At 33.6% G+C, this 26,012-nt stretch overlaps 4 protein-coding genes across 5 annotated transcripts; 2 read left to right on the top strand and 2 right to left on the bottom strand.

Annotated features, from left to right (window-relative positions):
• Positions 1-3,227: 3,227 nt before the first annotated feature.
• On the top strand, positions 3,228-6,938 carry LOC137813040 (ras-related protein RABA6a). The gene is made up of 2 exons (XM_068615325.2): positions 3,228-3,696; positions 6,325-6,938. Exons 1-2 carry the CDS (start codon positions 3,479-3,481, stop codon positions 6,758-6,760), a joined length of 654 nt encoding a protein of 217 aa, XP_068471426.1. The 5' UTR covers positions 3,228-3,478; the 3' UTR covers positions 6,761-6,938.
• Positions 6,939-7,791: 853 nt separating this feature from the next.
• Positions 7,792-14,821, top strand: GC2 (golgin Putative 2). Of its 2 annotated transcripts, XM_068615321.2 has the most exons (10): positions 7,792-8,180; positions 8,370-9,479; positions 9,906-10,016; positions 10,165-10,224; positions 12,166-12,223; positions 12,737-12,789; positions 12,974-13,063; positions 13,677-13,802; positions 13,880-13,927; positions 14,009-14,821. In XM_068615321.2, exons 1-10 carry the CDS (start codon positions 8,127-8,129, stop codon positions 14,381-14,383), a joined length of 2,085 nt encoding a protein of 694 aa, XP_068471422.2. In that variant the 5' UTR covers positions 7,792-8,126; the 3' UTR covers positions 14,384-14,821. The 2 variants fall into 2 exon arrangements, with proteins under 2 accessions (XP_068471422.2, XP_090155454.1); XM_090299328.1 differs by lacking the exons at positions 12,737-12,789; positions 12,974-13,063; positions 13,677-13,802; positions 13,880-13,927; positions 14,009-14,821 and adding an exon at positions 12,637-12,724 and having other exon boundaries at positions 7,903-8,180.
• Positions 14,822-15,190: 369 nt separating this feature from the next.
• Positions 15,191-19,309, bottom strand: LOC137813039 (uncharacterized). The gene is made up of 10 exons (XM_068615322.2): positions 19,140-19,309; positions 18,963-19,032; positions 18,725-18,792; positions 18,525-18,586; positions 17,805-17,886; positions 17,456-17,689; positions 16,435-16,563; positions 16,291-16,352; positions 16,048-16,161; positions 15,191-15,572 (listed from the first exon to the last, which is right to left on the bottom strand). Exons 1-10 carry the CDS (start codon positions 19,188-19,190, stop codon positions 15,524-15,526), a joined length of 921 nt encoding a protein of 306 aa, XP_068471423.1. The 5' UTR covers positions 19,191-19,309; the 3' UTR covers positions 15,191-15,523.
• A 1,397-nt stretch (positions 19,310-20,706) lies between these two features.
• Positions 20,707-25,584, bottom strand: LOC137813033 (eukaryotic translation initiation factor 3 subunit C). Its single transcript, XM_068615315.2, has 4 exons — positions 25,329-25,584; positions 24,842-24,898; positions 22,953-24,746; positions 20,707-21,860 (listed from the first exon to the last, which is right to left on the bottom strand). The coding sequence occupies exons 2-4, from the start codon at positions 24,863-24,865 to the stop codon at positions 20,889-20,891; spliced, it is 2,790 nt and encodes a 929-aa protein (XP_068471416.1). The 5' UTR covers positions 24,866-24,898; positions 25,329-25,584; the 3' UTR covers positions 20,707-20,888.
• Between the last annotated feature and the right edge of the window lie 428 nt (positions 25,585-26,012).

The following is a 26,012-nucleotide window of genomic DNA, read 5'->3' as shown; positions in this document are numbered from 1 at the left end:
AATAATTATAATAATAAAATTATAAAAAATAATAATAGAAGTATTAAAATATATATATATATATATAATTTCTTATTATAATTTGAAGTCTTCTTCTCAATGTTTAACACGTATATTTAACATTTTTTTAAGAATTTGACGTTAAATTTAACTTTTTTTTATTATCTAAAAGCCACATAGACATAAATGTTAAAGGAATTTATGTGTAAAGGAATTAAAAAATTATCTATCCTAATAGTTGAATCTTTCTAAAAGGTAAATATGATGATATAAATGTTAAAGGAATTCATATGTAAATGAATCTAAAAAATTATCTTAAAATTCAATAAATGTAAGTTATTTTATCTAAATAAATTATTTTAAAACATTTTAAAAAATAAAATAATAAATTTCTTATTCAAACATATGCTTAATCTATTTTAATTTTTCTACCATGTGGGTCAAAAACATATAAAATAAAAATAAATAAATAAATAATTTCCATAAAGATTGGAGCAATTTCTTTCTGCACCGTATCATTTTTTATATGCACACAACACAACGTAAATTTTAAAATCTCTTGTCACCTATCTGCCTATGGATATTGATTGACATCCAGAAGTATCATTTTTATTTATGGATATTGATATTCGAAAGTGTCATGTTTACCTACGAATATTATCATTCAGAATTGTACTATTTGGCTACGAATATCTTTATCCATAAGACATCATTATGCTTTTGGTTATACATATCAATCCTCGGTTTTTTTAATGACATTTTTGGTACTTTTAGATATGCATAGTAGAAATCATGTTATCCCTTGCATAAAATCCTAACCATATTAAACCCTCCATATCTTAGGAACTTCAAATACTAATTTTGAAAATTTTAACAATAAATGTAGATAGTTTAATCGTAATATTATAAAAAAAACGTATTGTATTCTATAATGTTTGACCTGTATGGGCCACTCACAATAGACATGTAACTTCCTTATCGTCAATTTAAAAAAAAATTATACATTAGTTTTAAATTATAAGCATATCTTTGTAAAATCTTATTAGAAAAAAATCTCACCATGACCAAATCCCACTTGTCCCAGTTCATCAATATTTTGAATTGGAGATTGAAAACCTGCGGTCCAAATCAACCATTTTATTATTCATATAAGGCTTAGGCTGACGAAAATTCAGTTAATAAAATAAAGCAACATGCACATTTGTGTAACTAATCTTAGGTTAAAAAACAAAAACAAAACAAATTTTGTGATATGGAATAATGTGCTGCAACATACTTAGATTTTTTTTGTTAGCAATACTTATAACATTCCAAATTAAACCTTCAAGAGTCATATCAAGACTTTTTCTATATTGAATTGACTTTAAAGGTTTTTTTTAACATTACCTTCCAAATTTTCTCATCCATAACCCATACGAATATTCATATCTAGAAACAATAAATCACAAAAAACCTTTTGAACATAACCATCTAGAACCCCTCCAGATATACACTTTCAGAATACAAAAAACACTTATGGATATACATATCCGAAACACAGAAAAACATTTCCAGACATACATATCTGGAAGACAAAATTTACTGCTTCAGTGTTGGGTGTTGAATGCATCTTAAAGTTAACATAATTTCTACTTCATTAAGGCTAAAACAATCAATTCACATTAATATTGGGGAACGCATTGAGCAATATAATACCGAAGTCAAAATTGTAAATACAGCTACCGTACTTCAAGTAGGCGATGATATTGCTCGTATTTATGATCTTGATGAAATAATGGCGGGTGAATTGGTGGAATTTGAAAAAGTTACTATAGGCATTGCTTTGAATTTGGAATAAAAAAATGTTGAGTCAATCTAAAATGATATGATGAAGGAGAATTTGCCATTGATAGTCCTACACTCACCCAGCCCAATTATTAATCACTAACACATTAATTGGGCTATGTTTCCTCTAAACACAGTCTTACGTACGAGTGAGCCCTCCAAATAGTTAGCATTTTCTAGCCAGAACCAATAACATAACATAAAACAGAGGCTTAATTACATTTTTACATTTTATAAAATTTCATATTCTAAAAGTAGTTTATCAAATTTTGAAAAGTACACTTGCTTTCGTGATAACTATTTGCTATTAAACATAGTTTTCTTATTAAAAAATAAGTTTAACGTGAGTTTATTTTAATAAGATACTCTAAGTAACTTAATAAATTGTTTTAAACTTTTCAATTTTTTGTTTTTTTAAGTTTAAACAAGCATCAAGGTACTGTTGCGTTAAAAATGTGTTTTTTTTCTTAAAAAAAATAAAGCAAATTCACACTAAATTATCAAAATTAGCTAGCGTGAAAACAGTTTTCAAAAATACGGAAAAATACATTTAATGAACACACATTATTTTTTATAATTCTATCATTTTTGTTTTCACAAGAATAGCTTATTTTGTATTACTTTTTTAAAATTATTTTAATTTTAACTCTGTATATTTTTACATAATCAATTATGACTAGGTGTTTTGTATGATAAATTTTATTTTGTTGGAACTATTTATTTGGTTTATTGTGGTTTATTTAATGTTATGACAAGAACCTTCACTCATAGTCATAAACAGAGAGTGAGTTTTTATATCCTAAAATCACACATTACTTAAAAATTGAAATTAATGAATTTATGGAAGCTTCTTTTAAATGGTAGAACATCGACTTTTGAAATGAACAATACTTCAAATTCACTAATTGAGACTTGTAATGTTATCTCAATCAATTTAAATCAATTTAAAGTGAAAAGATTTACTTAAAAAAAAAAAATAGTTGTAGAAAGATATAGATAGTTATTTTGATTATTATTCCAAATCCCTTTTAATTTGATGATTATAGAGGTACTAACCACAGACATGTATGATCATTCCTTGTAAAACTATATTTTCCAAAGAGGAGATATATAATTAGGAATGATTACCCTGTGCACTTCTTTAACCTCCTTGAGATGATTATGATCTAAACAATGTCACTCCATAACCAATCTGAAGAGGCCACATAGGCATGAAAAGGGCAAGTTTCATATTGAAAAAACTGATGGTGACAGATGGAACAATACCATTGGACCTTCTCTGAAGATGGAGCCAACCATGTCTGCCTCTTCCACTGATTTAGACAACATCAAGGATTATTACTGGTAATGGCTTTTTCAATGGTTTCACATGTAAATAAATACTCAGCAGCACCCTCCCAAATAAAATACCAAACAATTGTGTAGTCTAGTGCCCCTTTTCTTTTGCATTCTACCACTATATAAATATGATCATGACCTTGCACCCTATTTTAACCCTCTTCCTTGCTCCAATGGCTCATCATCAACATTTTCTTTTTGGTTAAGTTTTTTCTCCTCTCATTGTTCTTGTTTGTTCTTCCCTTAGAGTTTCTTCTCACAGGGGAAAAAAAACTCAAGTGGTGAAGATAGAGATTAACAAACAAGGGTCATATTTATGGCTGATACATTTGATGAAGAGTGTGACTATCTCTTCAAGGCTGTTCTGATTGGAGACTCTGGAGTTGGAAAATCAAATCTTCTCTCAAGGTTTGCAAAAGATGAATTTCGGTTGGATTCTAAACCCACCATAGGAGTGGAATTTGCTTACAGGAACATCAAGGTTGGAGACAAACTCATCAAAGCTCAAATATGGGACACTGCAGGCCAAGAGAGGTAAGGAACTCACTGTCCCTTCTTTTTCTTTTCATCCCTTCCAATGAATGAGTCCTTGTTCTCTCTTCAATGTTTTGATCATCACTTTTAACTTTCAATGTTTTGATTTGGTCATACTCGTCCTGTTTCAGAAGTGAACAAGTTCATTAGCTCATAAGAATAACATTTATAGAATGTTGTTAAATTTTGAGTTTGTAGTTAAGAATTCAGTTGCATATATGGTAGATCAGAGGTTCATGGAACTTGTTTTGATGAAAGATTGAGGCTTTATAAACCGGGGTTTCGATTTCTAAGTGGGTGTTCAGTGGATTTGCTTAATATAGAAGATTTTAACATTTGAAATTACAATGAAGTTCTAGGTTCTGTTTTGTTAACTAAACAAGAATAGTTCTGTGGGCTGAACTGTTCATCCGTGATGATCTCTTAGATTTGATGATTAAAGAATGTGATGGGTGCCAAATGCCAATTGAGTACTGGTTTAATTACGTGGGGGAATGAAATTAGAAAAGAATAACTCTAGAATCCAACCAGTGGGACCCTAACACTATCATGATTGAATTCCATGCCTTGATTTGTATGTGTTTGAGTTGAGTACACAAACTTGGCAAATCAAAAACCAACATTATATCTTTTTCACAGTATCTTTTTTAATGGAGTTGGAAACAAAAGAACGATTATCTTTCTTCTCGGTCGGTCTATCTTGTCTCCATTCTTCTTGAATTGGTTTTCGCGTTATTCTTTCACTTCTTTATTTCTCATATTCGTGAACTCCAAATAGTAATGGTATCTGCAAAAAATACTCCGACGTTCAAGTAAGATTTCGGTATTCGATACTTGGTGTTATTAGTATTGAATGATGATGTACATTATTCTTGAAATTTGTGTCTATTTATAAAATTTTCATGGACCTTTTATTAGTGAGTCGAATTAAGATTTTAAATCATGATTAATAGTGTATTACCTAGTGTTTTATTAATCTTCTGTTTAGACATAATAACTTTAGACGTCTCGATCTTGAATGATTATTGTAGTTCTTGTTGTAAGGAGCACACTATATTATATAATTAAAAAATCCAAAACTTGTTCTCCCTCCAAAGTAGGTGCTTTATTGAAAACCTTGCCGTAATTTCCTCCTTTTCCGTGACTGCATGTAACTTTCGTTGTATTCCAAATTTACAAAAGGAATAGTAATTTACTATCTCATGATGAATTATTCAGAAGTATTATGTAGCAGAGTTGAATAATGAGCACAACGTTCCATTAAATGGGGTTTGAATGATGTGAACCAAAAAAGTGAGGGTGAGTGTAGGTTGTGCAAGTGTAGAAACCAAGTTTTCTTTTCTTTATTTGTTTGATCATGCAATGCAATCTATATAGCGTAACTATTAGACGATGCGGGTCCAAGACGTGGACTTGTTCGAGTTTTGTTACAGAGAGAAAACATGATGAAAGTGACTGAGAGAAAGAGCAGAAAGACAAACAGCAATCAATGAGTCTGGTGTGGAAATGAATGTAAGATGGTGAACATTTTGGTGCCCAATCACATACTCAAACATTTCATTTCTTCTTTCTAATTATCTACACATTCTTAGCCACTCTACCTACCTATCAATGCATTTCCCATAAACAATATTTCTATTTAAGGTATGTCACAACTCTTACCTTAATTAGACTGATTCATTTTGGAATCCTGCTTTTTTATAATTCTAAATCTTGCATCACAACAACAAATACAAAGTGCAAAATCAAATATAATTTGTATATGTTTGATCACTAAGCTATTCAATCCTTAGTTTAGGGTTATTTGAGGTTTTTTGACCATGATGGAGTTATTTTTTTTTTTTTTACCAAAATGGAGTCCGTTTAAAAAAAATTACAAATTTAGGCAAGTCGTGCTTGGGACGACTTCATATGCAGAAGTCGTCCCAATTAGACACGACTTCTGCCCTGTCATACTGAAGTCGTGCCAACTTGGCATGACTTCTGCCCCGTCATATTGAAATCGTGCCAACTTGGTACGATTTCTGCCTTGTCATACAGAAGTCGTGCCTAATTGGAACGATTTCTGCATATGAAGTCGTGCCGAATTGGCACGACTTGCCTAAATTTGTAATTTTTTTAAACGGATCCCATTTTGGTAAAAAAAAAAAAAAATAATCCCATCATAGTAAAAAATCGTTATTTGATCTTTGTCTTTGTCTATCCTCTTATATGATAGAGGCATTTGCAATACACTATGACACATAAGTCAATAGTAATTATATTTGGTTTTGTAAGTTTATGATTAAAACAGTAATTATCTGTCCTCTCCTATTCATAGTTTTCTAAAGAACTTTTCTCTGCAAAAAAAATTAGCCCAAACCCAATACTTATCTAATCATACTTTTAATGCATAATTAGGTTTTATTTTCTAATTATCACACTTAGTCGTGTCTTACTAGATTGATTGAGAATCCGAATAGTCGACATGTAGATAGACGGTCTATCGGTTTACTTATATTTTTTAAATTTGGTTGAATTTCAAAATATAATTTGTTTTTATTAGAATTTATACATTGAAATGAAAGTTTTGAATGTATATATATATAATCCAGTCTAAAAAGCATGGTTATAACTTGGTGGTGTCAGGTTTAGAGCAATCACAAGTTCATACTACAGAGGAGCCTCAGGGGCAGTGCTGGTGTATGACATAACCATGAGATCAAGTTATGAGAATGTGAGGAAGTGGTTGTTGGAGCTGAGAGAGTTTGGAGGAGAAGACATGGTGATTGTTCTGGTGGGAAACAAATGCGATCTGGATCAATCAAGAGAGGTTGAGAAAGAAGAAGGAAAAGGGTATGCTGAAACAGAAGGGTTATGCTTCATGGAAACCTCTGCTTTGAAGAATCTCAACGTTGAGCAAGTCTTCTTGCAAATGATCACAAGGATTTATGAGATGACAAGGCAGAAAAATTTGGCAGCAAAAATGGAGGACAAGCCGATTAATCTTCTCAATGGGAAGGAGATTCATGTTACTGATGAAGTCACTGCAACCAAACAAGCTAGTAGCTGCTGTTCAAGATGAGACATTTTCTGGGAAAATTTTTGCGATAATCTTTCAGTAATTCATTCTTCGTATTTTCTCTGCTTCCCTTTACAAAATTTCTTCATCTTAATCCATGTAAGTGAATGGGTACAACATAACGGTTATATGATTTTAAAAAAATTAAGTATATGGAAATTCAACAACTAGAATAGAATTACTTTGTTCCAATATTATATAAAAATGTACAAAAAGTCATAATCACCATCAAAATTGATAATAGAAACAGTGAGCTTCAAATAATGAATAAATTGAAGATGAAAGCTGCAACAACGGGACCTGCGCTTCTTGCTGCCACAAGCTCTAAGGAATAGTCATAAGAGGGTAAAAAGTATATTTTAAAAGTGGCAGTTTTTTCCTGCACCCCCATAATTTTATAATCCCGAAACTATCCTTCACCTTTTATTTGAAATCGGGATCTGGGAGTGTGTTACGGGTTCATCAATCTGGAAGTGGATCATGTTGCTTTCCAGATGAGGGAGTTTTGGAAGTAAAGTTTGCATAAATTGTTGATTTCTGGATTGCTGAATATGGAAGCCTAATTTCTATTATGGATTGGTGCATCTCGAATAATCCTTTTCAATTATGGATTTTTGAATCTGAAATGAATATTTTGAATTATGGATTGACGAATTCAAAATATATTTTTTTTTATTTATGAATGTTTTGTATTTTTTTATTTTGGATTAATACTGTCATTCATGTACTATTGGAAACACCAATCCGGGAGGTTACTGAACATGCCAATCCGAAATTTTATCGAAAGCGTCAATCCCAAAATTTACCGGATTTCGTAATCCGAAATAAAAAAAAATAAATGTACAGTTTTTGCATAGGGACGGTTTTGTCTTTGCATAACATTTTGAGGATGCATGAAGAAAATGTAGGGGTTCAGGAAGAAACTTCCTTTAAAAGTTATAGGTGCATGAAGTAAAAGCCCAAGATAAAGGATATTGGACTGTATAAACTTTAATGGGCTCGAAAGACCCAGCGTTGAAGCCCGGTATATGGCAGTTTGGACAGTTTGGTAGTTGCGAGGCAGAAATCATTGGTACGCGGAGTGGGACCCAAGCAAAGCAGTGCGATTCACTCAACATTGATTGGCCCAACAAAGCATGTTCCATGACCCGCGTGTCACTCTAACTTTCTCACTCGATCTTCTTCCTTGCAGCTTTCATGGCGCTCTTCTTCTTCATCATTACCACCACCATGGATCTCGCGCTCACAAAATCATCATCCTCTTCAATAATCTTTTCGCCACGCGCGTAACCTCTTCCCTTTTCGATATACATGTGCCTATTGCGGATACGCCACCTTTTCTTTCCCTTTCATCTCGTTCTCTCAAACCATGGCGAATTGGATCTCCTCCAAACTCAAAGCCGCAGAGAGCATTCTCCACCAGGCAAGTCCAACTATTACAATGCTTCACATTTTCTTTTCTGTTTTTGCGTTTTCTGAATCCCTAGCGATAGGAGTTGTAATTCTCATCGTCAATTTTAATGCATAGCGCGATTATAATTATTTTAGTTATCTTTATCTTTATGTTATCTTGAAATATATTAATCTGTTAATTGTGTGATGGACGGTTCAGCTCGATCAACAAGCGGCTGAATCTCTTCGCAAGAACGAGGGTTTTCGATCCGAGGAACTCAGCATTGATGCTCCCGCGAAATCAGGAAGCAGTTTGTCTCTGAAGGATCAATTGAAGAAGAAACCCTCGGAGAGCAGTGATTATGGTGGAAAATTGCGCAGTGATCCTAATGTTTATGGCCTTAAAGCGACAGCCAGTGCACCCAAATTATCTCCCAAATTTGGCCCGACCCTAACAGACGATGATTGGACTGAACTCCTTAGTGCACCTCCACTTACTCAGTCTACAGCTTCTGCTTCTGGGAGCAATCATGGTAATGGGTCACCTGCACCTCGTGTTTTGAGCAGAAATAATAGTCGGAAGCTGAAGGGTTTGTCTTCAGCTTCGTCGGTGTCCGAGGTGAGGAGGAGTGCAAGAAGTGGAAACAGTGGTTCGAGGTCCTTCCAGAAGTCTGACTATGTGAAAGATCATAAATTGAGTGGAAAAGCCACTGATGATGGGAAGGAATCTATCTCTTCGACTTCAACAGGGAGGAATTCGGCTGTAGAATCAGAGACTGATGGTAAATGGGGTAAAGAACCGAAGTATTCCGATAAGGACAGTTCCGAGAAGCTTTTGATCGAGGAAAAGGGAAATGAAGAAAATGAGCATCAGTTTAACTATAGGGACATTTCTCCACCGGAGTCGTTGCAGGAAGGCGACCAAACTTTGGCTGCAGAAACGATACCAGAATTGGGGATTGATAAGGTGCAAGAACCTAAGATTGTGGTAGATTATGATGACAGTCAATTAAGAAGTTCGATAAAAGAGAGGCGTGAGTTTAATTCAATCTCTGGGAATTCTATATCTGATGATTTGAAAAGAGGTTCTCCCATGGCCAGTGATGGAACTTCTGATTCGGATACTGATTCCGGTTCCACATCTGATTCTGGAAGTGAACGTGAGAGGGAGGAAAGAAGAAAGAGGAGGGAAAGGATTCTGGCTGAAAAAGCAGCAGTTAAAGCTATAAACGCTATCAAGGAACGGGAAAATATGGTGGCCAAATTAGAGGGGGAGAAGGAGAGTCTAGAGAAAATACTTGAGGAGCGAGCTAAAGAACAAGCACAAGAGGTAACATGATGACAATTTAAGAACTGATCTTTGTGTTTGCTTTTTCACTTTTTTTGTATACTGGTTACACTCAACATGGTGTCTTCTGTAGGATATAGGTAATGTTAGACAATTTTCTTAACTTTTTTTCCTGCTTGCGGTGATTTGGTGGAAAAATTAAAATGTCAAACTCCATAGGCACTGTTTTGGTTGCAGATATAACAAACTGGAATGGTTATGTTCTGCTTTGGTTTCACCCTCTGAGTAGAATCAAAATGGACCACTATTTTTAATCCAATGTTCTGTTCTGATTTGTTTTTAAAATGCACTAAACAGGAAATGGAAACCACATTTTATGTTATATCCTATTCTAACACTTCTACGAAATGCTACTTACCGTAGTATAGAATGGGTTATTTATCTAATCCTTTTTGTTCCTTGCTTTAGGCTTCACAGCTTCAGAGCACTACAATGGAAACGATGGACGCTGTTGAGTTAGAAAAGCAGAAACATAATAATACTAGAATGGAATTTCTTGCTCGTTTAGCTAAACTGGAGGTATGCTGGTTTAACTTATTCAAACCGTTAGTTTATACTTTATATTGTAGCATAACTTACTGTACCTTTCTATAAATAATTTATAATGTTTTTTTTTGCACAAATATATCGAGATAAGCTTGTTGATAAATGTTTGGATTGATTGCAGACTGCCAATGCTGATCTTTCAAGATCTCTTGCGGCTGTGCAGTGGAACCTTGAAATTGAGGTATATTTAGATTCTTAGATGACTTCCCTCCGTATGATCCACAGAAAATAAACTTTGTGGGTCTATAATAATTGAATAGAAAAAATATAGTTGCTTGCTAGTACCTCTTTCATCGATTTGGATTCTAGTCCTAATTCCGTGATGACTTATGATTTCCTAAAATTAGTGGTGACATAATAAATAAAATGATTAATAATTTAATATGACTAATCTGACAGCATAATGAAGCTGATCAGCGTCATATATCTCAAGATCTTAACCCTGTTACTGACTCTGACGGTGTCTAGAAAAATCTCCAAAACATTGCTGGAACTGAAAAATGAAAACCTAAACTGAATGAACCAATCAATTCCCACAAAATGTTACATTCTCATAATCTCTATTTGTAATAACCAAAACCTTTAAAAAAAGGAAATAAAAATATGTTGTATTAAATAGGAAGATTTTGAAGATATTTTTTCCTAGTTACTATGGAGATATCGAAAATACTTTTTATCTTTAATATTTGGCTATTTACAACACTCTCCCTCAAGTTAGTAAATGAATGTCAATCATTCCCAACTTGCCCACAAGATATTTTAATCTGCTTGGAGGAGCCCTTTGATGAAACTGTCTGATATCTCAGATCTTGTAGGAACATGAGTTTTGTAACTCCTAAGTCTCTGTCAAGATTATCTTTGATGAAATGTCTGTCCATTTTAAAATGTTTGGTCCTATCATGTTGGACTGGATTATGGGCAATGCTCATGGGTGACATGTTATCACAATACAATTGTACAGAGATGTCAACCTTAATTTTGAGGTCATGGAGTATGATCTTCATCTTGAGTCCGTCACACACACCTTGAGCAAGGGCTCGAAATTCAAGGTCGTGCAATTAAAATTGTCTTCCTTGTGGCAAGGTCTTGCCATACACAATAAAAAGAGAAAAAAGTTACTGAATAATTCAAATCTTTTGTTAGCTTTTGTATAGAGATAAGGTTATTGGTTAGTTGTGGTTGTGGGACATATAAAACATCCTTTAATGCAATAGATTATTCTAAAGTTATATTTTTGGATTAGAATATGGGTACACTATCACCATTTGCAACTGTAATGAGTTGTTCTCTGGTCATTTTGACAAAAGGAGTCAAGTGATCAATTGCTTCTGAATAAAGGATCCAAACACCCTGAAACAAAGGGCTGATAATATTGAATGTGCTCTTATCTTTCATGGGTAGGGTGTACGATCTAGAGAATTTAGTCATTGATTCAATCATTATTTTCAAATGATTTTGTTGCTCTGTAAAAGCTTTCACACTAGACATTGACAAACACACAAACAACGAGATAATAAAGATTTATTGTTTTGATTCGTAACAAAAAAAACCTGTTTGACAAGGGAACCAAATTAGAGTTAAATGAGATGCCACCCCTTGGTGCTGAAGAGACCCTGTATGTGGCGGCAGCAGGTGGGGCACACCACTAACCTCAACGACAATAACATGACGATGATTAGCAAGGCTTTGGTAACAAGGTTCCCAAGATCGCGAACTCTGATACCAACTTGAAAAATAAAGAATTATTTTATTGATATCAATCACACTAATTACATTCTCATTATCTCTATTTGTAATAACCAAAACTTAAAAAAAGGAAATAAAAATATGCTGAAATATATAGGAAGATTTTGAAGATATTTTTTCCTAATTATTATGGAGATATCAAGAATATTTTTTATCCTGATAATCTGCTATTTACAACACTCTCCCTCATTTATATATTATAAATTTGTTTAATCTCTAGTCAGGATTGGCCTAATTTCTAGTCGATGAAATTTTCAACAGAAATTGAATGAGCCAAGCAGTATGTGCTGCTTCAATTCCCATGGTTCCTTGATCCTCAGATTGTCCTCGTATATATCTGGAAAGGTGTATTAATTTTTCGTATATGTTTTATTAGGTTAAACAAGTAGCAGAACTTAGACAGCAAATCTCATCAAAGGAGTTGCTTCATGAAGGTACTGGATCTTTACAAAGTATTTTCACATTGTTTGGTACATTATTTATTTTCAAAGGAGGATGCAATGTTGTCTTTTCATGGGACTGGTTAACTGCTTAGGTTTATATGTCATAGCTGTCTCATTTTACTTTTGAATATGTATTTTTATCCTTAACAATTAGTCACTATATTTTAACAAAAGTGTAATGAATTAATTATTAATTTAAGCATATGCAATTATGCTAGGGACTGGTGATTAGGTGGTTAGTAGTAAACTTAGTATGTGATCGAAGGATAGGTTTGCAGTCAAAGCAATTATGTGCTCAGCTGCTATAGGGATTTCGGGAACCAATAAACTTGGGATGTGCCTCTCTCTTGCCCAAGAATATGTCTGACAAAGAATATGTAATACTACTGTCTTTCTTTCTGCAGTTCCTGGCTAATAATAGCTACGGATATCATTAATTTGTCAAATTGGGTTGGCTAGTGTGTGGGAGTTGTTGAAATGAGCTAATCCTTTAACCTTTTGTAGAGCTCAGAAGGAGAATGAAGAATCCTTCTCAAACTGGAGCTTCACAAAATCAAGTAAGTTATCTGATTATTTACTGAAATGAGTAACACATTGATCCATTGGTTTCTTTTGTTAACTTTCTCCAAGTGGGGGGCTTTTAAGAGGGTGTCTCTAGTATCTTATTTTGTTAGATCTTGTATTTCCCTTTAAAACTTCTATGCTCACTATCTCGTTTTGTTTATGCTGATATTGTTGTAGCTAGCTTCGAAAGGTGTGGAGTTTGAACGGGAAATTCTTGAGGCAGAGCACTCTTCAATTAATGATAAAGTTACTCAATTGGAGGAAAAGGTAAGGTTTTAAACTTTTTTTTCCTTGAAGAGCTATGATATTTCAGATGCAATGTATTTCATGACTTTTAGTAGTTTGCATAGATTTTTCTATCTTGAAATTTGGTGTCTCTCTTTTCTTCTTCTTTGTATTAAATAGGGTTTTCTCGTGTTTTCTAGTTATATTTTAAAAAGCAACTACTGTAAGGATCAAAACGAGTCTCACTGATAAACCTTGTTAAAAGCCACTACTTCAGTAACTAAGTTTGGTTGATTGGAAATTGTAATATTAATAATATTTCGGTATTTGGTGTCCTTTTTATACTTTTGCAAAAGCTGAAATGTTTTACCAAGTGAGCAGTTATGCTTTTATTTAAATAAATTACAAACGCTCAAATCTTGGACATATTTCCTTTTTCTAAGGAACCTTTTAATTTCTTTTAAATATATTGCAAGTTTTTAAGTCAATTTCCATACAAATTTGAAAATTAAAATATGAAATATACTATGCTATCATGAATTATTTCTAACCTGCATCTTTTGTTCTTGCATTATTATAGATTGCTTTATGCCTGTGAAGCTAATATGATTTCCTCTTGCTGTGTGGAATTGTTTGATATATTTGTACATGAAAGGCAAGAAAGCTGGAAGCTGACATTGAAATAACAAGGAAAGAGATGGAAGAGCCAACAGAAGTTGAAGTGGAGCTCAAGCAAAGGCTTCAACAAATGACTGACCATTTAATACAGAAACAAGCAAAGGTGTGTTTTTTTTTTAATACATCTAGTTGACTGTAATGTGTGTGAATGTTCAAGCAAATTGTTCTGCCTGTCAACAGGTGGAATCACTCTCTTCAGAGAAGGCAAGTCTTGTATTCAGAATCGAGGTATACTTTTTACTGATGCTATGATACTAATTCTTGAAACTCTATATACTTGATTTTCAATTTTCATAATCAATTCGGCAGGCTGTGTCAAGGTTGCTGGATGAGAACACGTCAGCATCAGGTGCAACAAATATGAATCCTGCCTCTTCATCAAGTGACTTAGAATCAGGATTATGGGAGCTCTCCAATTCAAAGTTGAAGCCTATGCTAAAGGCCAGAATTCATTCTGGCAAGAGACAGCTTGGATCATTACTTCAACAACTAGATTATATTTTTGTGACCGGTGCACTTTTTCTGAAAAGGAACACAACTGCAAAATGGTGGGCTTTGATATATCTTGTTTGCCTTCATCTCTGGGTGCTTTATATTCTTTTATCACATTCTAGCCCCGCAAATGAGGGTAGATCTGGTGCCCAGATCTCGTTGGAGAACATTAATAACACTGGAGGAGTATGATTGTGTTGCAATGTGTCATTGGAGGCTCTAAATATATTGGATATATTTTGTTACGCCAGAATATATCAAACATCTGCACTTGACATGCAGGCATGCCCAACACTTTTGACCAGAAAAATGCAGGACTTCATAGCTTCCTATTTGGATAAGGAAGGGACTCCATGAGAGGAGCAATGTCCTATTTGTATTCGCACAATGGCTGAGATCTAATGATGACAATTGATAAGTGTTGAGACAATTAATGTAGCAATAACTATTTTGTATGTACAGTTTAGCAACAGATGATGTTGGAGGGGCTTTTATGTGACCTCTGTTGTCACCATAGAATTAAAAATCAAAGAAGCAGTTTCCAAATTATTATCTCGAATATTGTAGAGAAAAAAAAAATAATCCATTTTTTTTATTATACAATTATTAATAAATATTTATTCATCTGTCTATTGGAATCTCATACTCTTTGATTTAATTCAATTTATATTCACGTGATATTATGTTGATATGTACCATGTATTTAATAAACAATTAATCAGTGGTCTTAGTCTAAAGTGAATTAACTTTATGAAATTGGAATTTTTTAGTTACTTTTATCTTATTTCTTGCTTTTTCATTCACCTATTTATATATTATTTACTTTTACACTAAATACTTTTATTTCTCACTTTTTTAGAAAATAAAATTATTTTGTCTATTTATTCTCGATCACTATCTCGTTGTGTGCTCTCTCCAAACACCACAGATGCATAATTAAAACTCAACCTTTAGATGCCCAATGACAGATTACATTCTCAACATTCACCAGACAAAAGCGTTCTCTTATAACTACATTGTATTAAAAAAAATGAATTTTGCTAAATACAATATTCGAATGCGTCAACAAATCATTTGTGTTCAATACCTGCTAAGGTTGGCAAGTTACAGGTCCATAATGAGAGTTGAAATAAAATAATATGAGAAACGGAGTTGATGGTCCATTAGTACCTGCACAAGCCATTATACTTGCAAACAAACATACAGTACACGAAGGTGAATTATACATATATGAGAGAACGAGCAATAATTGCATCATAACCATGGACTATGGCAGCTGCAACTTGAGCGTGACGTGTGAAAAGGAATCAAACAAATTCAAAGAACGAAGTGCTAGCCAATTTTCAGATCATCACTGCTTTTCCCACTGCTTTCTCTGCACCTTGAGCAGACAGTAAATAGTTAAATATCATCTCACCTACAATTAAGCGACGCAATAAGGAATTTTAAAGCATTTCCAGATCATTCGGAGACAACATCTGACCTTCCTAAAGAATTACATATTGTATTTCGCAGATATGTTGATAGTATATATGTGTGGCTCTGACTCCCGTTCATAATTTAGATGACTTATCTTTCCAACATAGTCACCTTATTCTTAATGAATTAATTTATGCCTACAATATAATCTAGGGCATACGATGTTCTAATTCATAGAGCAGACTTGAATCAAATCCAAGGTGCAAATCTCGAGTTACTCTTTCTCTTCTTTCCAACAAATGATACTTTATATACATCATTAAACTTTGAATATTAATTCATATGATATAAAATACTAACGCTCGTGAAATCTAAAATGGTAGAGTATAAAAAAATCACAAATACATTATGCAAGTGGAATTAAAATTGCATCTCACCAGTTCTCTTCTTGTGGAAGATTACGACTGTAGAATGGAAACTCAAGGAGAAGGGCTGTTTTGAACCATGCCGGTAAGTTCCCATAGACTGATGGTGGCAACGGGATTAAAGGGCTGAAAATGATTTGACTAAGTCATTTTTTCTAAACGACAACACAACAATAGCCTCATTCCATTGGGTAGAAAAATATTTCTCCTTAATAAAACTGAAAATAAATAATAACATGGAGGAGGTAAATTAACCTTGTTCTTTTTTTGTATATCCTATATCCATCTACATTGCCAAACTTCTTATCTGCCGAATCCTGTCTCCATCATGCAATTCATCGTCAGGAAAGCCATGAAATTACAGCAGAATTTTCAAATAATAATAGGTAAGAAGCAAACCTCAAGCAGTGGAATGCCACTGACAAAAAGAAGCAACAATGTGAGAAAGATCGGTCCAATGACTACCAGCCATTCAGCACCCTCCAGTACAGGTGTAGATGCCACAAAAATCCCCCACCAAAGCAATATCTAAGTTAAGCATTCATGGCCCATGAAGGTTTTAGGTTAGTTTTCAAATAAAATAAGAAATATTGTTAGAACATTGAAACCCCAAAACCAACCATTAGCTAAGCAGCAAAAAGGGGAAAATTATCTCTTTAATTTATCTTAAAGAGGCAGGAATGTAAATAAATAGCCTATTCTAGCATATCTCAGCAACCCTATGCACATTTTCATGGAAATAGCTATACAATATACCAAGTCACACTATTTATTATTGGTTGAAATTTACTTGAAATTATAGAATTTTGTAGGTCTCATTTCTTATTTAATAAGCTCTACTTACGATTTTGTAGTTTCCAAATTTTTTTGACCAATAGTAGAGAGTGTTTTAGAAAACGTGTTGCTAGCACTCTGTATAATAAAAAAAAGTTATTTAATACATATATTGATATTATTTATTTCAAAATATAATTTAATTTAAAATTTATATTTATTTTATCCTACAATTCAATTATATATAATGTTAAAATTGATATGTTATTAGATCAGTTTCAAATTCATATAGATGGCCCTTTCAAATTTTGAGTCCACTAAGGACAATGATAAACTTGTCCTAAGCATACCCCTAACTGCCACTAATAGAGTGTTAGGGTAAATAATTTAATAAACAATTAATCAATAAGTTTATCAAATGAGAAATTATATTGTCATAAACTAGATTTGAACCTTACTGAATGAGTTGAAAAAGAAAAACTTATATAAAAAAGCTACACAATAAAACTTGTTGGAACAAGCTATAAAGAGCTTATAAAAATAACCCTAGGGGAATTCACAAATTCAACTAAACTTATTGTACGTTCTTCCATGTACAACCTGCAATACCAAAATATTTTCACTTGAAAGCAATAATAGCACATACCTCACCAAAATAGTTAGGATGACGAGAATATTTCCAGACTCCAACATTACACCACCTCCCTCGACTGTCTGGTGATCTTTTGAAATTCAGCTTTTGTTGATCTGCTGTACCTTCCACAATAAAACCGACAGCCCACAAGATCCACCCTATTATATCCACAACATGCAGAAAGGGATTTCTATCGCTTGCATTAACCAGTGTAACCGGTAAACTCACAGCCCACACCCAAACAGCCTGTAAAAAGACAACGTAAATTGACCATTACAAGACATCAAAAGAGAAGATTTCCTGAAAAAACAAACATCAGCATGCTAAATCTTAAAACAAAAATGATACAAGTCTAAGAAACCTGAAATATCCAAAATATGGCCAGTCTACCCAAATTATTGCGCATTTCGTCAAAGCGTCGGTCTTCTCCCCATTGCAAAATTCTGACAAGCATATTTAGATATTAGATCAACTATGAGACACTCATAAAGACACTTGGATAACTAATAGTCCTGACATTAAGCTGCATCCTAATGTTGAAGGAAATATACCTTGAGCATGAGAATTTAGAAGAATTGACGCATTTAACAGAACCTGAATAAGTAAAACTTTCTTAACAATTATGGTGCCTTGCTATGATACTTTTTTTACTCACAAATCAGGTACATGCTAAACAGTGCAGTATAAAATATAAAAGAGCTCCAATTGAAAGGGGATTTTCACAAAAATAAACATCAGTAATACAATATGGTAATCATATCATAGATTCATGTCTGGCAAAGTAAAAAGAAAATAACCCGTTCAATTCAAGCATATAAAGCTGAAGATGAAATGAAACATTCATGTTCTGGCAAAGTAAAAGCTAATAGATAAAAAGAAAAAGTATTTGGAATGAAATTGGTCCAAATGGTATGTGATACAAGGAATAAACCACATAATTCAACAAAGTTATACTCAATACTCTATAGAAGTACTACAACGGTACGGCCACAGATTCATCAAGGTGCACGATTCACTTTAATCGCAAGAAAACCACACAAGATATCATTCAGTCATATAACATAAACATATACACACATACCTGAACAAGAGGAAAAGCGCCAGGCGAAATCCCCATATCCCAACAAAAAAAGTCAGGATTATCTGAAAAGAGTGATTTTATTCAACATGGATCGGGACTCACGGTAGGAGGATAAAGATTGTTTTGTAATCTTCAATTACAATTTCCTTTTTAGCCTGATAATTCCAAATACACAAAAAGAAAAGGATACGTTGACTCACCTGTCGAAAATACCAGGAGCCTTTGATCACGAGGGTCAACACAGCAATTATAATGAAATTGGTGCTTCCTTCAAGGAGAAATTCATGGCAGAAGATTTCAACAACCACTTTGTTTTATTCATGAACAGAACAATAAAATATACTAGCTACTTATTTGTTTATTACCATAACAGAATAGAATAGTAGTTATTTTTTGAAGTGGAAAAAAAGGTCAAAGTGCAGTAGAGAATAGTGATACCGGCAAAATCAGTGACTTTGTCGAATTTGAGGAGCGCAGTGACGACGAAAAACAGAAACTGATATCCAATCTGAAAAATTAAACAAAGAAAAGTAAAAAAAAAAAAAAATTGTGAGAAAAAAAATGATGATAAATATAGGAATCGAGAGAGAGAGAGAAGAAATTGAGAATGGTTACAGTGATAAGTGCGGTGAACGCTAAGAAATGAGAATCGATGAGAGTAGCCATTGCCTTTGGTTTTGGTTTTGGTTTTGCTTAGGAAGGAAGAAGAAAGAAGAAAGAAGAAGAAACGTCAATGGCAAATGTATGACCAGTGTTTATATATGGGTACCACACCATGAACCCATGCGACTTATCCACACCCACCACAATTATTAATTAATCATTTTTTATTAATAAATCAAGATTTAGTATTTTATTTATTTATTTTTGTTAATGAATTTTGGCGGGAGAAATGTATATTTCTTTACAGTTAATGTTTAGGACCACAGCTAAAAATGAATAAATAAATTAGGTAAATAAAAATATTGCAAATTTTAACAGTAAAGTATATAATTTTTCTCTATTGTATTGGTTTACTTACAAAAATACATTATAAATAAGATGTAATAAAAACAAAAGAACAACAAAATTGACTTCTTTTATGAAAACTGACTAAGTTTGGAAAAGTAGATTAAAAATGTTTAGTAATTGATTTAATGTTATATATTTAATCTAAATTATTAATTTATTGTTATAGATTTAAAATAAATATAATAATGTGGAATGAGGAAGGTACATGAATTATCTGTATCAAATTGACATGTGCACTTTGCATGAATGGATACTTTGCTCTGCAGATGAAGAAATTGGTAACTCACTCAATGGAGCAAGGTAAATTTCACTTATGAGTAATTATTTGAATTGACAAAATTATTTTATAAATTACATGAAAAATTCTAATGAAATAAAGCAATCAGTTAATATAATAAATTATAATAAAGCTGTTTATAGAAAGATGATTAATAATAAAGTAAGTAATTAAAAAAATTGGAAATATTATTCAAGTTTTTTAATAATAATATTTCATAAAATTATATTAATTTAAAGAATAATTAACTTTTTAATATAATTTTATATAGAATATATAACTTTGATTTTTTATTAATATTTATTTTACAAGAAAATAAAATCAAAATAAAAAATATAAGTTAGCTTTGTTTCAATTCAGATTTTAAAATTCCATAAAAAAATTGAAAGTTAAATTGCTTCAATTTTAATTTGTTATTAACATTCTAAAAAATTCCATGAATCTAAATACAATTTTAATTTATTTTATGAGGAAACAAATTTACTTATGTCAAATTAATATTTAATTAAACTTAACTTCATTTCTACTTCAAAAAAAATCAAAATAATTTTTTTTAAAATATGTTCAAATCAACAATAATAAAATATTATATATATTAAAATTATTTGTACCAAAATATCTGTCACTTTTCTAATCGGATTTAATTTTCAAATTAATTTTTCATATAATAAAATAAAAATTTAAAAAACTCAAAACAGAATTATTTTGACCTATTTGCTTCCATGCTAAATCAAGAGCAAAATTCTAAAACTAATAACTTTTTACTGTCTTCAACTCATTTGAAAAATCAATCTCAAATTCCATATCCTTTCTTCACTCATATTTTAGTGAGTACCAATAAAATATAAACACAAAAATCCACAACTTTTAACAGTAATTACACTTACACAAACATTGTAATAAACTCAGGTGATTCGCATAAATTATTAAATGAAAGCAAGCTCCGTATAAACATTTCAATGCAGTTATAGATAAAATCTGTAACCAAATAGAATGCCACAAAAAATGAAAAACAGAATGCTATAGTGCTTTAGTCAAGTTATCAAAACTGATAGGGAAGATAATTTTAAACTTGTTCAAGCCCGAGCTGCTCCCTTGAGGCTAACCATGCGAGTAGATACATCGCCATGGGATCCCCTTAATGCTGAACCCCTTTGAGAAGTCCTCCCTGAACCTCCATATGAAGCACCTGTTCCTCGTCCCCTTGAATAGCCACTCCCAGCTGTGTGGCCTAATGCCATTGGTCTTCCACCACCACCACCATATCCGGTACGCCCACTGCCTGATCTTGGCTGAGAAAGGGACATGTCTTGCCATCTACCACCTGAAGATGTTCCACCACCACCTGCGGCGGCAGCAGCATAGTCCTGGCCATCTCTCCGCCTTAGAGGCAGATCTAATCCACTACCACCTATCCTTGCCTCTGTTGCTTTTTCATTATTCTCTGCGAGAATAGATAACTTCTCGGTCAACTGGAATGCCAATGCCTGCAGCCTAGAGTGTTCAACATCTTGGAAAAGAATACACCTGGTTGGCTGGTCCCAGCTTGCATAAAGCTCCTCATTGATCATCATCCTACTTACAATGCTATGAGTGCGAGAAACAGATAGATCAAAATTTTTTGAGAGCTGATCCAAGCACAAGGATTCATAAGATGAAGAGAAGGTAAAGAGGTACGTCCTCAATGCCTCCTCCTTGATTTTGTCCTTCAGCATTTCAAGCACAGTGTCTCGATTTCTCACAAATTTCCATACATCTAGAGACACAATAATGTCAAAAGCCTTCTGGAAGTCTCCCTTGCGTAGAACCCTTGTAGCAGCCATAACATGATCTCTCACATTTTCCGGTGGACCAGTAAATGTTTGTTTCTCGCTTACCTCGAGCAAGCGACGGAAATTTTTACTAATGACCTTCCGTTTGGCATCATGAACATTGGCTGCCAAGTTGGGAACTTCCAGCAGCATAGCAGATACAAGATGTACGGCCTCCAGGAGCTCAAGATTGATGTGCATATGATATGGCATCTGCCGTCTTCTTTCCAACCTTTCCTGAAAGATAATTAAAAAGAGTTATCAGCACCATTATAATGTAATTTATTATCCAATTCTAAAACAAAGAATTGATTTAAAAGGCATTAACAATACTGTTGTCCAATCACAGATCACTATTAAAATACACAAGATGAAAAGTTAGTGTCTACTGGGAAGCAACCTGATAATTGCAGAACCAACAAAAAAGCAAAAAAGCCAGATCAACCCTCTCTTGACGAACTGAGTATCAGCATGCTGACCAAATTATTATCAGTTTCACATTACTTCAATTTCTTTCAGTTCTTTGGCTATAAATTATCCCTATGATGTCATTTTTCATATAAAAAAGGTTTAGCTCTTCAGTACTGATTTACATGGTACATCTAAGCAGTTAAATAATCCATGTAGTTTTCTGATTAATTGCAATCCAATGCATACATTAAAAAAGCACAGTTTCACTAAACAAAGGAAGTTTAACACTTAATGCCTCACGGCAGAGAAGCATCTTACCTGATCTCGGTAGTGAGAGACTAGGGTGAGATCGAAATGACTGAGGAGCATGGTTATAAAACTAGCAAGTTAACTCGTTAACTCTTTCCAAATTAACTCGGAAGCAAACTAAGTGCATCCTCATCTATTCAAAGTACAAGTAAAAATGCTCCAAAAGATAATATTTCTCCATAACCCAATTACATAATGTTTTGTAATATTTGTATGAACCTATTTATTTAGGGTACTTTGAACTTAAATAATTTTCATTTACTACTAAATGTAGTTATTTTAATAGTATTGTGATCTTTTGTTTTTAAGTACTTTGATTATTTTATTATTAAAATATTTTTTCATATGAAAGAGTTTATGAATCTAGTTTACGGAACTCCCACGAGTCTACACAGACTCTCGAGTTTGATAACCTTGCTGAAGAGGATCTAGGCATTTTAAAATATATTCTATTTTGAAAATATTACAATAAGAAAAATAGCATAACCATACATGTATACATACACATATCTAGCAAATACTCCCTTAACAATAAATGAATTGAACTCTTAACAAAGACCAGCACCTAATAAGCATCCACCATATCAATCAATTAAAGGAGATCAATACCTGTTCTGGAGTCTTCTCATGATAACGACTTTGTGACACACCTTGTGCCAGCAACTCCTTCACCCTTCCACCAGAGTAGAGTTCGGACAGACAGCCATGTGCTTCAGAAATCAGTCCAACCCGAAAAGCACATAAACCTAACTGTGACATAGCCCTGTTAAAAAGTATCTGTGTTGAAATGTCTAAATGCTGAACACTATCTTGCAAATGGCTCATAAGCAGCAGATCACGGGCAATTGAGAACTCATCAAGAAGTGCATGCTGATATATATCACAGAGCATTGCTCGTGCTTTAGTTCGCTCATCTCCATATTTGTATATCAAAGATACCAATACATCCATCAAGGTCCTGCTATACTCAGGGAAAGTGGGTTTCCGTGCCACAACCTCTGGGGTAACAACAAATGCAGTTGGAACTCTTGGTTCAAATTCTTTTGACTCCTCACTTGCCTCCCCTGCATTCTCACCAGCTTCTGTCAACTCAGTCAATTTTCTCATAGCATCATAAACCTCCTGTGGTTTGTAGTAAATGAGCTCAACCCTCCTTAAGGCCACCTTAGAAGCGGCTTTGAAATTTCCAACTCTTTCAATATATTCCTGGACATTCTGAGCAAGAACCAGAAATAATGGTTCATCCCTAAGTCTCTCCACATAGTCACGTGTATGAGGATCTATACATTGCAAGCTCTTGAAAAACTCAACATCAATTCTTTCTAAGAAAGCAACTAAGTTACCCCAAACCCGAATTGGTCCATTATGTTCGATACCTTTCTGAGTCTCATTTTCATCTGGTTCCACAGAATCATCAACCACTATGTTTGGGTACTGGACTAAAATATCAAGAATGATCAGCATGTTGTGAACACACTTTTTCCATACATTTATGGGCATGTACCCATTCAGACCTGGATTAACATCAAACTGAGCAGAAACCACACTGAAAAGAATTTCCAGCTTCTGTGCAGGTGTCTTAGCAACTTTAGTTAGGAAAGTGAGCTGCTCAACCTGCTCAAACCTCCCAGTTCCCTTCCTTCCCCTAGCAGACACAACCTCTTTAAACTTCTTGTTAACAGTGTCCCATGTGATCTCACTAGGGTTTTTCATGAACTGTCTATCTAAAAGTCTGTCCTTCTTGCTAAGCTTTTGGTCCCAAGGACCTTCATCTGCCTTATCATCGTCATATTGAGAGCCTTCCGAATCAGATTTGGCTTCTGGTTTTCGAAGCTGCTCAGGCTCAATAATCTCATCATCACTTTCATAATCTTCCTCACTCTCCTCTTCTTCTTTCTCCTCCTCACTCTCAGGGTTCTCCCTGCACTTATTAATCAACTCCTCATACTGCTTGTTATTCTTCTTCAGCTTCTGCTTCATTGAGTTCAAGGCTTTAGCATTGCTACTACTCATTTTCTTCTTGGCATCCTTATTAGCCAAAGCCTGAGCCAAGAAATCCTCCAAGATCACAAGTGCCTTGATGTAAAGGTTGGGGACCTTCACCGACTCAGTGATGCGCATGACTTTCTCAAGCTGTTTGTTAATCTTGTCAAAATTCTCTAGCAAGCTCACCCAGTCATTGATCTTCATGGCATTCTTCATCTGGTCGACAGTGGAAACCATCTCCTCAAAACGCTTGTCTTTTGCTGACCTCACAACACGTTTCTGGCCATCGGAGTCATCACTGTCACTTGCATTGTCCTGCAGGTACCTGCTTGTCACTGCTTGATTGGCAGAATCTCCAACCGCCGTTTCGACCTCCTCGTCATAATCACTCTCCTCCTCCTCAGAATCACTTCCACCCTGCCATTCAGTAAATAAAAAACGCTTTGATATCACATATTTCTTCAACTCAACACAGCAAATAATCAAAACATAATTAAGAATGTGTTAAAAACCTGGGTCCAGAATCTGGAGGCCATCCTTTGTCAAAAGTTGTGAGTAGCGTCAAGAATCTGCAAACAGACACAATATCAAATTGTAGCTGTATCACGAAAGCATAAAATCAGATAAAAAAAAATCCATTTTTTCAACATCAATCGTCTCACAACAAAGGGGGGAAACCCTATCCTATTGAAGCTTCTTCCAGTTCACAGAACAAACAGAAAAGCACAAGGACGACGTCGGTCTTTCAACAACCATGAGCAGGACTCAATATTTAACATTAAAATAATTAAGCGTAACAAAATTCTCAACCAACACAAACCAATTATCAGAAAAACTCACAACGTTGGGTGATGCAATGACACCCAAATAGACCCCCTTGTTTCACACAAGCACAGTAGGAAACAAATTAAATCTAAAAATGGAGCAGAGAAAACGAAACACGCATTCAGAAAGAGGGAAATGTGAGCGTAGAGAAGAAGATCAAAATAGCGTGCCTACCGATTTGCGACGCGAACGAAGGGATTAGGGAAAAGAGAGAGATTGAATGAGATTTGGAAATTTGGAATGGATGCGTGAATTAAGGTTGGTGAAGAAGAATTAGGGGTTTTTGATACTAAGCTGAGTTAAGTGCAGTGTAACGTTTTGTGTTGTGTTGTGTTGTGAGTGCTAAGGAAATAGGGTTAGGGCACAAGAGACGAATACGGAGAAAGCAAAATTTTAAAAAAGTTATATATAAGAAAAATAGCAAAATAAATATATTTTCCACTTGAACGTAAAAATAAATAGATAAAATATTTTACATTCTCATTCAACTAAAAATGGTAGGCTTCTTTTTTTCCTGTACCCCTACAGTTTTATAAATTCCAAAATTGACCTTTATTTTTTATTTGAAAAATATGAAGTTTTTTGGATTATCGAAAATTGAAATATTGGTAGCAAAGTTTTTATAAATTGTTGAATTCAAAAACCTAATTTCTATTACTGATGGATGGATCAGAATGTTTTTTTAAATTATGAATTTCTATATCCGAAATATATTAATATTTTAATGGATTGGAATGTTTTTTTAAATTATAAATTTCTATATCCGAAATACATTAATATTTTGCATTTTATTTACTCATCATTCATTAAGAGACAACTCATATATTATAAAATGAGTTACTCGTCAATCTACCACCT

The sequence above is a fragment of the Phaseolus vulgaris genome, chromosome 2 (assembly GCF_051622355.1).
Source record: "Phaseolus vulgaris cultivar YP4 chromosome 2, ASM5162235v1, whole genome shotgun sequence".
NCBI classification, from domain to species: domain Eukaryota; kingdom Viridiplantae; phylum Streptophyta; class Magnoliopsida; order Fabales; family Fabaceae; genus Phaseolus; species Phaseolus vulgaris.
Note: the sequence above shows the minus strand (reverse complement) of the source record. Positions and strands in the feature narration are given on the sequence as shown.

Excerpts from the sequence above, each read along its gene's own strand:
- LOC137813039 (XM_068615322.2), bottom strand. The coding sequence starts at position 19,190 with ATGGCTACTCTCATCGATTCTCATTTCTTAGCGTTCACCGCACTTATC. Across the intron at positions 18,793-18,962 it reads CAAAGTCACTGATTTTGCCG|GAAGCACCAATTTCATTATA; the intron begins GTATCACTATTC and ends TTCTCCTTGAAG. Across the intron at positions 16,353-16,434 it reads GTGGCATTCCACTGCTTGAG|GATTCGGCAGATAAGAAGTT; the intron begins GTTTGCTTCTTA and ends TGATGGAGACAG.
- GC2 (XM_068615321.2), top strand. The coding sequence starts at position 8,127 with ATGGCGAATTGGATCTCCTCCAAACTCAAAGCCGCAGAGAGCATTCTC. Across the intron at positions 13,064-13,676 it reads TTACTCAATTGGAGGAAAAG|GCAAGAAAGCTGGAAGCTGA; the intron begins GTAAGGTTTTAA and ends TGTACATGAAAG. Across the intron at positions 13,803-13,879 it reads TAATACAGAAACAAGCAAAG|GTGGAATCACTCTCTTCAGA; the intron begins GTGTGTTTTTTT and ends GCCTGTCAACAG.
- LOC137813040 (XM_068615325.2), top strand. The coding sequence starts at position 3,479 with ATGGCTGATACATTTGATGAAGAGTGTGACTATCTCTTCAAGGCTGTT. Across the intron at positions 3,697-6,324 it reads GACACTGCAGGCCAAGAGAG|GTTTAGAGCAATCACAAGTT; the intron begins GTAAGGAACTCA and ends TGGTGGTGTCAG.
- LOC137813033 (XM_068615315.2), bottom strand. The coding sequence starts at position 24,865 with ATGGCCTCCAGATTCTGGACCCAG. Across the intron at positions 24,747-24,841 it reads CCTCCAGATTCTGGACCCAG|GGTGGAAGTGATTCTGAGGA; the intron begins GTTTTTAACACA and ends ACTGAATGGCAG. Across the intron at positions 21,861-22,952 it reads ATGAGAAGACTCCAGAACAG|GAAAGGTTGGAAAGAAGACG; the intron begins GTATTGATCTCC and ends ATTATCTTTCAG.